Here is a 12824-nt window from a genome sequence, read left to right on the forward strand (position 1 = left end):
TTATAATATTAGTATATAAAACATATTTATTAATACTTTTATAGATCTTGGCTTACTAGCTATTAATAAGACTTCTTTACCTAAATATACCTAACCTGCTTTATTTACTATTAAGAGATATAATACTTTATAACTACTTAGTATAACGCCTTATAACTCTATAAACATTAAACCTAGTATAGACTAGTTTACCTATTTAAAACCTATTCTGTTATAATATTTCTTTTAAGTTATCTTAATTAGAGATTTATTAAGTAGTAATACCCTTCTTTCTAATTAATATTATAATTAGTTATTTCTTTTTATATTTAATAGCCTTATGCTTTGCCCTAGACTTAAATATCATCGTAGATCCCACTACTAGTCTATATCTAGAAGCTAATAATTAACTATCTTAATAATTATAACCGACCCTCTCAGACAAACCTATTAAATCCTCTATAATAAAAGTTATTATTTAATTACAGTAGCATCAGAAGCTAACAGATATAACTAAGCTTATAGTTAACCTTAGTGGTTTTATCTTATAGGTTCTATACTAAACCCCAAGCTAGAGCCAAAGACTTCGCATTAATGCATTAATAATAAATAACTATTAAACTAACTTACTCCTGTTATTGATTATGATAATATATAATAGCGCGTTAATTTCGCATGCCTTGCTTGCAAGGATATCTATGTTACTATGCAAGCATCTCTAATTGATCTTGTTGCTGCGTCGACTTGTGTAACAATTGCAATCTTACATCGCGCTCTTGTCTAAGTTTGATACGTGAGCAGCATCCTTTTGATTTCCAGAGTGCTAGCTTTCACAGTACCCTGAAATCTCCCTTTTAGTCTTGATATACCAGGAATACATGGTTACAGATGTCAAGTCGATCATCAGGATCTTTTAAAGAAGTCTCCAACCCCAAGACAACCTTGAGCCGCGCAAAACGTGACATGTTTAATCAATATTATGGAGCTATCTGTCAAAGTCCCTGCTTAGCAAGTGCAACATGCCGGAGGTGCATGGGATTGCATGGCGCAAACAATCACAAGGTGCACTGAATGCTCCAACGGCTGAGCCAGGGCTGTTTTTTGAACTAACCTGAATAAGCCAGGCCTCTTCATCAGCTACCAAACATTCAACCCTACTTTAAGTATAGTTCCCGTGTGGCTGCTTCAGATTCTATTCATTTCAAGAACAATATCAAAATCACGGCAACGGCTGTTACATGTCAAACGGCTGCAGGCACTGAGGATGGCTGGGCCCGTCTGGCAGTTGTAGATAAATACGACACAATTCCCCGCCAGAGTCAGGCTCAGAGTTCCCAGAATCTCCCATTGCATAACATCTTTCTACATATTGGCTACCATAACCACAATTCAGTGATATTTATCCATTCACATCCTACAAAATGCCGGAATTTGCTCCCTCTTTCGAAGGTACGTTATCTGCCCTCATTCTCGGTAACCACTAACCCATCCGAGATTTCATCAAGGCCACCCATCGCCGCATCACCAGCCATCTCGTCAGTCGGCTCAACCAGCGCGTTTAACTCTTTCTCGAGTGGTCCGATCACCCCGAGGGACGTTGGGAAGGTGCTTCGTTTGGCGAATTCGTCGTTCAAGACGCAGACGAGCAGCTTGTCCTCAAGTATTGGAAGAGTCGTGGTGGTTGAGCAAAAGTCACCGGTCTTGGCGTCTTCCACGTATTCCACATCATCGCTGAGCGGTTCCAAAACAACAAGCGCCAGTACAAGGTCCAGTGGGTTGGCTTCTCGCGTCGGGAAGCGAACTGGGAGCCGGAGGCGAGAATGCAGAAGATATGCCCTGTCGCGATTGAAGAATGGCAGAAGAGGTAAGTCATCAAGCTTTCGATATGGTCTTGTCAGAGGAGCTAACCATGATAGCCAAAACGATCGCTCCTAGTGATGTGTCTTTAACTTTGTTCCGGGCGCTCTATACAACTACGATACCTCGATCACTCTGCATTACCTACTCTCTTCTACATCTTCAATGATTCATACCACTGTCGATAGGTACCATTATTTCTTCCGCACTTCGATGAGGCTGCTGTCTTCCGAACACGGTCTTCGAAAGATGTACACTGAGCGGCGGGGTTTATCGATGGCAAGGCTGTATTCTATCTTGGCTGGGATTCTGTTGGGTTTTTATTATCAACTTCTATCCCGTACTTCGTAATACATGCCACAATCCCAACTTACATCCATTCTCAGAACAACACCGTGACTTTCTATTCATGCACGTGCAAAACCAGTGATCTTCACAGTTGCTCCAACCTCATATCGCAGTGTCGTGTTTAAACAATAGTAGATGCGATCGGGTACACCTGGCAGCTGGGTATCTACTTACGAGCGCTTTCATTCTTCCTACCGCTGATGCCAGGACCTGTATTCCTCACCGTTTACAAGCCTGAAGTATTACCTCGTTCTTTAAATCTGGATGGTTTATGATCTTGTCTAGAGGGGAGACGAACCCAGCTTCCTGCCCATATCCTTCTTGGCGAGTTCGAAGACGGATGAAGCCGTGGCAGTAGCTGCTATCTAGCTCAAGTCCGCTATGCTAGTTTTTAGCTCTCCTCCACCTACCCGGCATAAACCTTAATAGTTCGGTTCGGACCGGCTCGGGATCTCCACCCCCAGACTCTTGATAATTCGTCGCTTTAGTAGTCCGTCTGATCAAATATATAATGATTATCGCACTTGTTCTTCACAGGACGTTAAATCAGCCAACCTACTTTATGAAATCTTGAAACATGATTATGAACTCATTAATGCTGAGCGCACTGCTCATGTCTATCAACAAAGCGACAGCAACAAATACGCAGCGTGTCGTCGAAATTGCCGGCATTAGCACCAGCAATGTAACACTCTGGGACTGTCCTTCAACCACTAGTCCTGATCTCAGCCAATTAATGATTCAAACCGCTATGAACGATTTTGCATATACATTTTATACGGAAAAAAACGTCAGGCGTGCATTTGAGCGCTACGTAGCAAGCAACTACGTGCAGCACAACCCCAGCATTCCGGATGGGAGAGATGCAGCTATTAAGATACTGTCACCTTTGTTTGGCTCTAAAGAGAATACTTTTGAGGTATGTTTTTGATCTCTGATGGCTTTATATGTATGTGCAGCTGACATGGTCGTGCAAGATTGCGCGTGTTATGGTAGGGCCGGAGTATACGACGATTCATATCAAGGCTGGGGGCGCTAATGGGTCTTTGACAAATGTCTTTGATGTTTATAGGACCAAGGGATCGTGTATTGTTGAGCACTGGGATTGTCTGCAGGCTATGGAAAAAAACACCACATCCCATCATCCATACTTTTAGATAACTGAAAGAACCACAACACATAGATAGGCAAAAAGAGGATAAAGTTGAATTCAGGTTTCTATCCCTCTTCTTGTTTTTGCGAAGTTACTAACTCCATAGCCACCAATTCAAGATCCAACAGTCATCTTATACAGCCTACTTTTGATACCATAAGCTCCAAAATGAGGGGGAGTTCCTGGTAACCTCGTCTTAGCCTGGGACACCTGGAAATACGGCAGCAAGGTCTAGCTAGTTAGGTACAGCTTCCTGGCGGCGGATCTTGCTGCTCGTACATGGACAGTCTCCGGCAACCAACTACATGATGCAGTAACGAGCGCGTTTGGCATTCCAGTCAAGTTTTACCCGACCAGAGAACAATAGAAAGCTCATTAAGGTATCTAAACTTACTTAAAAAGAATTATAGAGGACTAGGGAGAGGCTCTTCTATTTATAAAAGGTTTTATTAGGCTCCAACTAGTTTAATGCTATTAATTCTTTCCTTAAGCTGGCTATCTAGTTCTCTATCCTATCTTAGGTCAAATTAGTCTTACCTTTACATAATAGCTACCGCTCCTAGAAGCTTCTAAAAGATTATCTCAATCTCCTAGAGAACACTATCTTCGGCCCCTTATACTATAACCCTTCAGTCATGCCCTAAGGCATTTAACGCTAAATTCCCCGAATTGCAGGTTAGTGCATTTAAAGTATCTGTTAAGATATGGCTTTTATTAATCTAAGGTATATGCCTAGAGTAGTATATGTAATTTAAGAGATAGACTATAGAAAATATATTTAACTAATCCTGATATTACGTATTACACTGCTGTTATTAAATGCCTAAATCAGATAGATAAGCAGACTTATATAAGGATTAAATTCAGATCAGCTCTAAGGCACTCAAAATATCATATTAAGTTTCTTTCAAAGATCAATAAAGCTACTTATACCAGCCTCTAAGGATTAAAGGGTATAGTTATATATTAAGAATATACTATAGCTTATAAAGCACAAGAAAGGTGCAACAGTAAATTCCTTAAATATGAGAAACTTATCCAAACAATTAGTCTAAGACACGACACTAGGCCATTCCAGTATACGCCAGGCCGCTCAATGACCCTTGCGAAATCAGACATGGCGGTGACGGAACTTTGCGCTGGATTTCTTCCCCTTGGCAACCTCCGGATGATGAGTGAAGGCAGCTGCGCCGCCAAAAGGCCCAGCAGTAGCACTGTTTCGCACCCTTGCAATGCATACACCAGAACAAACCTGACCAACAGGTACTTTGACAACAACCGGGAAGTCAGTTGAGCTCACGGTCGAAAAGCCCAGTACGCCGACGATGTTCTGAACCACCTCAGCGGACTTGAAAGCTGCTGGATCGGTCCCTCCTGAGGTGAAGTCGATGTCTACCAACAGGGGGCCAGCGCCGTCCTCATTGACCTAAAGCAGAATCGTTAATACAAATCATGAATGAGGGTCTTTCTCACGAACCTGATGATAGATCAACTTTAGAGTTCCGTCGGATGCTGTGGTTGGCAGCCCAGTTTTGGCACCAGCTCCGGCAGACTTCTTGACGCCGTCTTCGATGTATCCTCGAGGAGATGGAACTCCCTTTGCGGTTTGGAAGAAATCATCCAGAAGACCATTGACTGTGTGCTCAGCTCCTAATATCCATTAGCATATGACCCACATTACCAGCTGCTATATGCCGACTTACCCAGAGCCAAGTCACCCACTGGGGAGCTTTCGATTCCGTCTTGCACGCCTGAAGCAAGTTATTAATCAGAAACTTCGGTATAAAGATCTCAATGAAAGCCTACCATTCACAACTGCACCAGCGTTGCCGGTCACGAAAGATACGACTTCTCTCGTAGCTATAGAGTGTCAGCCACCAAGAGCCATCCGTTGCTTGCCGTGGCGCCATACCTTCTTCTCCACCCCCGAGAATAGTATTAGCAAGGGACCGGCCCTTGAGGCCATGCATGAACGTCTTGATGACGCGAGCGCCGTCGACTGGACCTTTGCTAGTCCGACCAAGAGCGGAGGCTTTACTGGTGGCGAGTTCAGGGTCACGGATCACGCTGGTATCTACCTGCGCGCCGGAAGCAGCAGAGGTAGAAGATCGAGGAGTTCCGTCAAGGACTATGAACGTTAGCACCAGGTCCAAGTTTCGTAGGAATGTACTGACTAGTGAGTCCTGGCATAACTACACCATTGGCACCTATCACTCTGGTGATTGTTCCGTGGGCTTGCGTCAAGTGGCTCCAGGCCAGGGCAGAAAGAATCAAAGTGGTCAGCATTTTGAAAGAAGTAACGAGTGGTGAAGAAACAAGATAAGTGAGTAAGTAACTGTTAGAGGTCAGGTATATACTATATATATATATATATATATTTCTATTATAAGAGTCCAACAGACTGCGAGCAATCACATGTTCGCTAACAGACTGCTATCTAAAGATATCTTTGACACTGCGCTATACACAGATGCATGCCCTGAGAAACCGTGTTTCAAAAAATGGTGCGATGACCAAACGTTTCTGTGACTATACCCCATTAGGAAGGCCTCTTAGCTCGAGAGTCAGGACTGTCAGGTTCAGCTGCCATGTTCAGCCGCCAGGTTGTTTCAAACAAATATTCATCTCACTATTCAGGACAATGAGAGTGGAGTAAAGCTCCAGAAACAGAAGGTGGAAAGAATGTTTGGCAGGATCTGCTGCTGTGAGCCCGTGCAACAGAGTTCAGGTGTAGCAGGAATGCATCCGAGCGCCAAACGCACGGGCTCGCTTCTCGGAAACAATCACGGATGTGCTATCATAGCGCTGTCACATGTAACTTGGCGTGCCAGCAATGGCAGGCTTTCTAGCATGGTCTCCTCAACCAAGCCTTTGCCAGCTCTTTATGATATAGAATTGGCGAAGTAAGCAGGGGAAGTCTTGGGATATCTCATTCTTACTACAATAATCATCTCTTTGATATTCTCGGATATCTTGGTGACGATTGCATTGAGGAGAGTCAATAGCGATTGAGAAAGGGGCATCGCAAACACGGCATTTGTCTTCATAGCGGCGACAATTATCAGCGTCTCTGGTCGCATAACGTACTTGACATGGAACCAAATGTTACATTCTAGGCTAGCGAATCATACTAGACTATCAGGGTAGTGCAGGTTGATCTTATTCACTTTGCGTATCCTGCTCTGCTCAGATTTCGCCTTGATCGTTGTCTTTGTGTTCTACACGGCAGATTCGGTAAGCCTTCCATGATGTAAGCCAGGACTGCGGATGACAGAGCGGATGGCGATGACAAAAGAAAGACCATCGATACTCTCTAGCGAGAGATGTGTCTTTTTTCGTATATTCTTGTTAGGGCTAGATCTGACCGGTATGTCTGGTCACATATCCGATCTGGATGTTGGTCGGTAATGACCTTTCATGACTGTGAGGTACTAATGCTGGTCCACTCGCTCTCTGGAGGATGCGCGGCAATTTCTCATGGTTACGCCAATTGCTCGCAAGTTAATCACCTGTCACGCTGTTCTCGTCGAATGCTTCTAAATAATCTTTCTGGGATTAACCCTATACTGCAACAACCTCAAGACACAATCACCTTGGCCATAAACCAGGAAGCAGTGCGATTTGGTGAAGGGCACCATCATGGAGACGACAGTAAGAGATTTCTGCGACTTGATGTCACTGCAGGTAGAGAAGCTCTTCAAGGGTTCGGGTGTCAACATATAGATCCCCGGAAGACCGCTCGCCACGACTAGCCTTCCTCGGTCCGGCCGCCTCCGAAACGACTGCGCCGCCTTATTTTCTTTTCTCCTATTAATGAAAGCATGGCTTACTAGAGCTGTCTTCGTTATTGGCTATCTTCGGAGCGGTAAGCGGAAAGTTGGCTAGAATCAGTTTGCCTACTGGGGCGTATCGACCACGTGCAAGAGGACGGCATGATGCCAGTGAATATAAATGTATTTCGAAACAGGGTTCCCGTAGATTTGGATGTCCCTCCACTCGGCACTTCATGATTAGAAGATCCGATTCTTAAATCAAAACGTGACCTTCCGGCTGCTGCCATCGTATTCGCAACAACCCAAATACAAAAGATCACCAAGTCGCATGTGTACCTCGGCTCCTCTTAACTCTGCTAATGCAATGTGTATATAAGTCTAAAAAGCTTAACCCAGTCCTTCTCGATTACCTCCAAGACATGTATTGCCACCAGGCTCTATATACTCCATCTCAGGATAATGCCAAAGGTTATTCTTCATATCCTCGAATTCTGCAGGGTAAGGTTATATTGTTATTTTATGCTTAATCCCTATCTAAATTCTGATTGGCTGTACTAATTCCGTATTTAGTTTAACCCGTCGCCAGAGGATGCTTATCAGCTTATCGCTAGATGCGCTAACCTTATTAGGCCAATCCCCCCTTCACTAAACAAACAAGCGGATCAAAACACCGAAACACATTCCCATTGTGAATCATCGCCGCCGTCACACCTTCGAGGCGCGAAGCAGGCTGGAACATGGTTTCTCTGAAGGTTCTAACTCGCGCAAATCTGCGGGTTCGAACCAGGTTCCAGACTGCGATCCAGTCACCATGTATTGGCAACTGACCTCGTGAAGAAATACACCTTTATTGTTAGCAGTGTATTTACTTACAGCCTACACGGCCAATATTAGGCACATCAAAATGCTACTTTAGTATCCACGAAATGATAAACGCCGTATACTTACATTGTGGAGGGATTGACTCTGGCGACGATGGGGAGCTGGAATAACTCCATGATGTAACCAGATGTACAAACGTCAATCTCTTGCGTCCCTTCACCTCGACGGTCCTGATTCTCATAACTCCAGCCGCATCAATTCCTGCACATTCAAAATCGCATAACATTCAAAAGATCCGCTCTGCTGGGCTCAATTCGCCTTTATTCGCGCGTCGGCATCCTGCGACCAACAACCAGCCGCCAATCCTCATTCGCAGCTCTGAGGAGTTATATCCATTTTTCGCGTTGTAGCCGTCCACCTGCCATCACAAAGGACCAAGGCAAACATCATACGCATTAGACGCAGCTCATGGCCAAATCCCGCGCCTCACTAGCAAGTCGAAACATGACCATGGCTGTAGGCAAGAAGGTGATCTTCCAGCGATTAGTATCCACTCCGCCATATCCGAAACCATGAAGGACAACAAGAACGAGGTACAGTGCCTGTGCGAGACAACCGATGGACTCTGAAGGCTGTTAGTTATGTATTCGGATTCTTTGTCTGATACTTACCGGCCAGAAGAGCAAGCTCGGTGAGGAGGCCAACACCATCAGGGAGATAGCAGTGAAGAGGATAGATGCGAAACATCATTATGATTCGGATTGGTTGCTCTAGGTTCTTAATAATAGCCTCTATTTGAGTGTGATGTGTAAATGTCTACGAGGAATTTTGAGGAAGAGAAATTCCCAAGCGTCGCTGAGTTTATATCTACGATAAGGACGATATGTCAGTTTCTGAAATTCACCGTCTTATGCAGTTTGCAATTATGGCTGCGTTAGTATGTCTTTGCTGAATACATCGCTTAGCATGTTCTTTATTTATGAGGTTTATAAGAACAAAGAAAACCTGCAGCTTTGGCATTCACTACTCTACAGCAATGTTTGTGTCTTTGCTGAAGAAAATGTTTAGCATATTCTTTGCTTGTGAGGTTTACAAGAACAAAGAAACCCTGTAGGATTCAAGGTATTCACTGCGCTACAAAGACACCAACCCTTTCTAGGCCACTCACCAGTGCATTATTCCTTTAACCTAACCAAAATTCCATTTCAATCCACATACAAATCTCGTGTATGCCAAGGACCGTTGAATGAGCCCAGATAATATTATCTATATAGCCGAACTAAAAAGGGAACCATAGCACCGTCTTGTCTTTCCCTCGCATCGTTGCTACAAAACTCCACCAATGATGATCTTGTATGATAATGGCCTGCAAGCATAGACTTTTAGGGGATCTGCCGGCTCGCGAGGCGAGGTTGGAGAAGAAATACCATTGGGATGATTGCCATGTTCCGACTTGTAATTCTGCTGATCTTGCTGCGGCTATAGAGTCAGCCTTTTGCCTCGATGTCAAGAGCAGTAGTGCGGTTCCGCAGGGAGTAGTAGTCTATGTGGTAGATATATTCAGACGGTAGAGTACCTCGTGTCGTCGCGATATCTTTAATGTGGTCTTTTAGAGCAAGGTAGATGCAAAAGTCTATCTTTCCGGCCTGCCATACTGAGGGAAGAATAACCCTGGTCGTTATGCAAGGCGCTACTCTGACAAGTTAATCAGGGTTACGCTGTGAACTGTAGATGACTTGTGAAAGGAGGGGATAATGCGTCATCATATTTGAGCTGGCTTCATTACTTTTCGCGACGTAGGATTCCGCTGCTTCGTATCCTCTGGCGAAGATGTTTCGCCATATTGGTCACGGATTCGAGGCTGTAAAACCCTATGCAGTAGTATCCGCGCGAGTTGACGATCATCCCTGGCTTGCCGATTTTCACCTCCTTCCAAGCGCTTGAGATGCTACCGAGCGCGCTGATTGATATCTCGAAGTCCTTCAACAATGACGGCGAGCTTAGGCTGTGGACGCGTGTTATCAACTGTAAGTAACCGTGAAGCTTGATGGGGAACCCGATGAAGTCTTTTTTGGATTGCCTATGCCTTCCATTTCACCATGCTCCTCTCAACTGTGGATCAATTTCATTTTAACCTAAACTTGTTACTCTTTGCCTCTAATTTGCTACTTAGACCTTTCCTCTTTACCTTAGGTCTTCCTGCCCATGCTGTAGTATGATATTAGAATAAACATAAAGATAAAAACACTATCCTAAGCTTAGTGCCAAAACTTCGCAATTTACTATTCCGCTTTATAATATATAAATACTATACTTCCCTCCAGGTCGTACAATTAAAGCCAATATAGTCTAATATCAATTGGTTACTGTAGTGAATATGCAGGTTCCTGTTGACACGTTATGCAGCCTTGAAAACTTTCACCGCGCAATATTGCTGCTTTTCTTCTTCTTTCTTCTTCTCATTTTGATGAATCTTACCTGATAAAGAGGCGGAGCGATCGTGCTAGACACGATAGGTCTGGGAATCCCTGCAACGCCTCAGGCTCTGCATCACCATACCTACGTATGCCTTTTTCCAAGCTGCATCAGTTATATAGTAATGAAACACTCATATCACTCTCTAGGTCAGGTCTTGGACCCCTATGCAAGAGCCAACCGCATAGTTGCTGGTTCACAGAAACCAGCCTATGATCAAGACTGAGGCTCGTCTCAGGATCTTTAATCGGCCAGAAAGAATAACAGCAACAACAAAAGTAAACGCAAGATAAAGACCGAAGATTAGGCCCGCCAGATCATCCAAGAAGTATTGAAGTTCTTTTAAGATGTAGAAGAATAACAAAAAGCATTTAAGAAACGCCTTAAATAAAAAGAAACTTAATATAACGTCATTATGCAAGATTTATGCTAAATTCAATCTTAACGAGAGAGTTATTATAACCTGCTGAAGTTAGGCCTATAGGCAGAAAGTTCCTTACTATAATATAGAACGATTGAAGATTTTAAGAGGCTTGACATCACATAAGAGCAGTATAAGGCTGAGCTATTCAGGCTTAGAGGAGAAATTCAGCAGTTTAAGTGAATATTATTGTTATTAAGAAAAAGATAAAGGATATAGTGTCCGAAACTTGATTAAGAATGTAAGTATACCTAGGCAAACATAAAGAATGGCCATAAGGTCTCCTCGAAAGGCTCAAGAAGAATTGCAATGGTGATAAGATAAAATTAGTTATGTGTCTAATTAATAAGGCCTGTCTGGAGGGATGAAGAGGCCTGGGACTTCTAGCGGTAAGAGAAGGAGCATCGTATCAGATGCATAGTTATATTGTATCTCTTATGAGAGAAGGGAGAATTTGTAGAGGCCTGCCTGTTCTCAGGACTGAGAGACAACAAATGTAGGATAAACTCGGTACTTGATAGTTTTAGACAGATAGATTAGGTTGAAGAGGCTGAAAAGTCAACTGGAAGCGCAGATATACTTTGTGAGGTCTACTTCAGCGTGCCGTAAGTGCTTGAGGAATGCTATGGTCGGCATAGCTCGGGTTAAGTCGCAGACATCGCCGCAAAAGGATCAATTTACATCGAAAGACTTAACATTATCTACATTTGAACTCAGCAGCGATTTGGGCGAAAGGAAAACTGCATTATGCGAGACTCAGAGTCACAAGAAATCGAATACCTTAGACTTATGTGCTATACATTGATAAGAATCATTTATACAGCAAATGATGTTTTTATTGCAGTCTCAAGCATAAGATTTTTGACAAGATTCGGCCCGATACGCAAAGCTTGACTATTGACTGATGTCATAGCATTCTGAAGGGCGCAGGCCCATTCCCGGACTGGTCACAAGCTCCTGCTGGCCCTACAGCGACACGCAACCTTTCAGCATTGAAGACTTGATTATGGTCATTTGAATAGGCGTAATGCGGCAGAAGTTACCAAGACCCTCGTTTTGACTTTGGCAATTTCGTTGGTTGAGATTCAGTCGATTAAACGAGAAAGGCGAATGAAGGACTACCGATCCGCATGTCGATTACGTACGTTAACATTTATGCAATGTTTAACGCTTTTACTTAACGCCGTATTCTCTGGAAGGCATGAGCATACCGCGAGGGTGCTTCTTGATGCAGGAAATGGTACGGAAGCTCGGTTCTATCGATCCATAACGCCTCTGCATCACGCTGCGGAAATAGGGAGCGAGGCTATCGCAACGCTGTTTATTGATGGGGGTGCTGATAATGAGGTTCGAGATGAGAAGGGTTCAACACCTCTAAATAGTGCAACAAAGCGCAGGCAAGAGGATAGATCGAGGCATGCCGTTTGTTAACCAGCCGTATAATCAACTGTAACATAGGACATGTCACACATTACTCTCAGCTTGCAATAGGGATCTCTTTCACCAAGGCATGGAGAGTAGTTCATAAGAGGCTAGGAGGTGCTGCGGAAGAACGGGGGAGGATTTCGGGTTAGCAGCAGGTCCCGTCTATTGATAGGTGTGGATTGATTCTGTTCTCGATTGAGAATAACAGTGTAGCCTTACATTATAATGACTTCAGAGAGAACATAAATGAGAACGGCGCGCGAAGGAACATGAGGAGAGTCTACGAATAGACAGATGAAACAGTAAAAGAAGGAGGAAACGTGCAGAGCACATGATTAGTGTTTGTTCGAGGTGATGATTGATGTCAAGGAGGAAGAAGGAAGGTCGACCAGGGAGCGGTTGGCCGAGTGGAAGAGAGGGTTCAGAAAAACATAATACAATCTTAAGTGGTTGAGAAGATCTGAGTTTATCTGTAGCACCAAGACAGGCGGCTCTACACTCAACAATACTATTTTGGCCAATTGACAAACTGGCTCGGTTCGCGGAAACAGAAACTGCACTATACAATAAG

The 12824-nt window shown here is 43.8% G+C and overlaps 2 protein-coding genes across 2 annotated transcripts; one reads left to right on the top strand and one right to left on the bottom strand.

The window, feature by feature from the left end:
- Window positions 1-2797: 2797 nt before the first annotated feature.
- BKA55DRAFT_528183 (uncharacterized protein) lies at window positions 2798-3341 on the top strand (the record flags this gene model as incomplete). The annotated part of the gene is made up of 2 exons (XM_046188979.1): window positions 2798-3103; window positions 3162-3341. 2 exons carry the CDS (start codon window positions 2798-2800, stop codon window positions 3339-3341), a joined length of 486 nt encoding a protein of 161 aa, XP_046042070.1.
- A 1107-nt stretch (window positions 3342-4448) lies between these two features.
- Window positions 4449-5623, bottom strand: BKA55DRAFT_599558 (uncharacterized protein; the record flags this gene model as incomplete). The annotated part of the gene is made up of 6 exons (XM_046196409.1): window positions 4449-4763; window positions 4815-4987; window positions 5041-5088; window positions 5144-5197; window positions 5250-5465; window positions 5512-5623. The coding sequence occupies 6 exons, from the start codon at window positions 5621-5623 to the stop codon at window positions 4449-4451; spliced, it is 918 nt and encodes a 305-aa protein (XP_046042071.1).
- Between the last annotated feature and the right edge of the window lie 7201 nt (window positions 5624-12824).

Source organism: Fusarium redolens (assembly GCF_020744475.1).
Source record: "Fusarium redolens strain MPI-CAGE-AT-0023 chromosome Unknown BKA55scaffold_28, whole genome shotgun sequence".
In the NCBI taxonomy this organism is placed as follows: domain Eukaryota; kingdom Fungi; phylum Ascomycota; class Sordariomycetes; order Hypocreales; family Nectriaceae; genus Fusarium; species Fusarium redolens.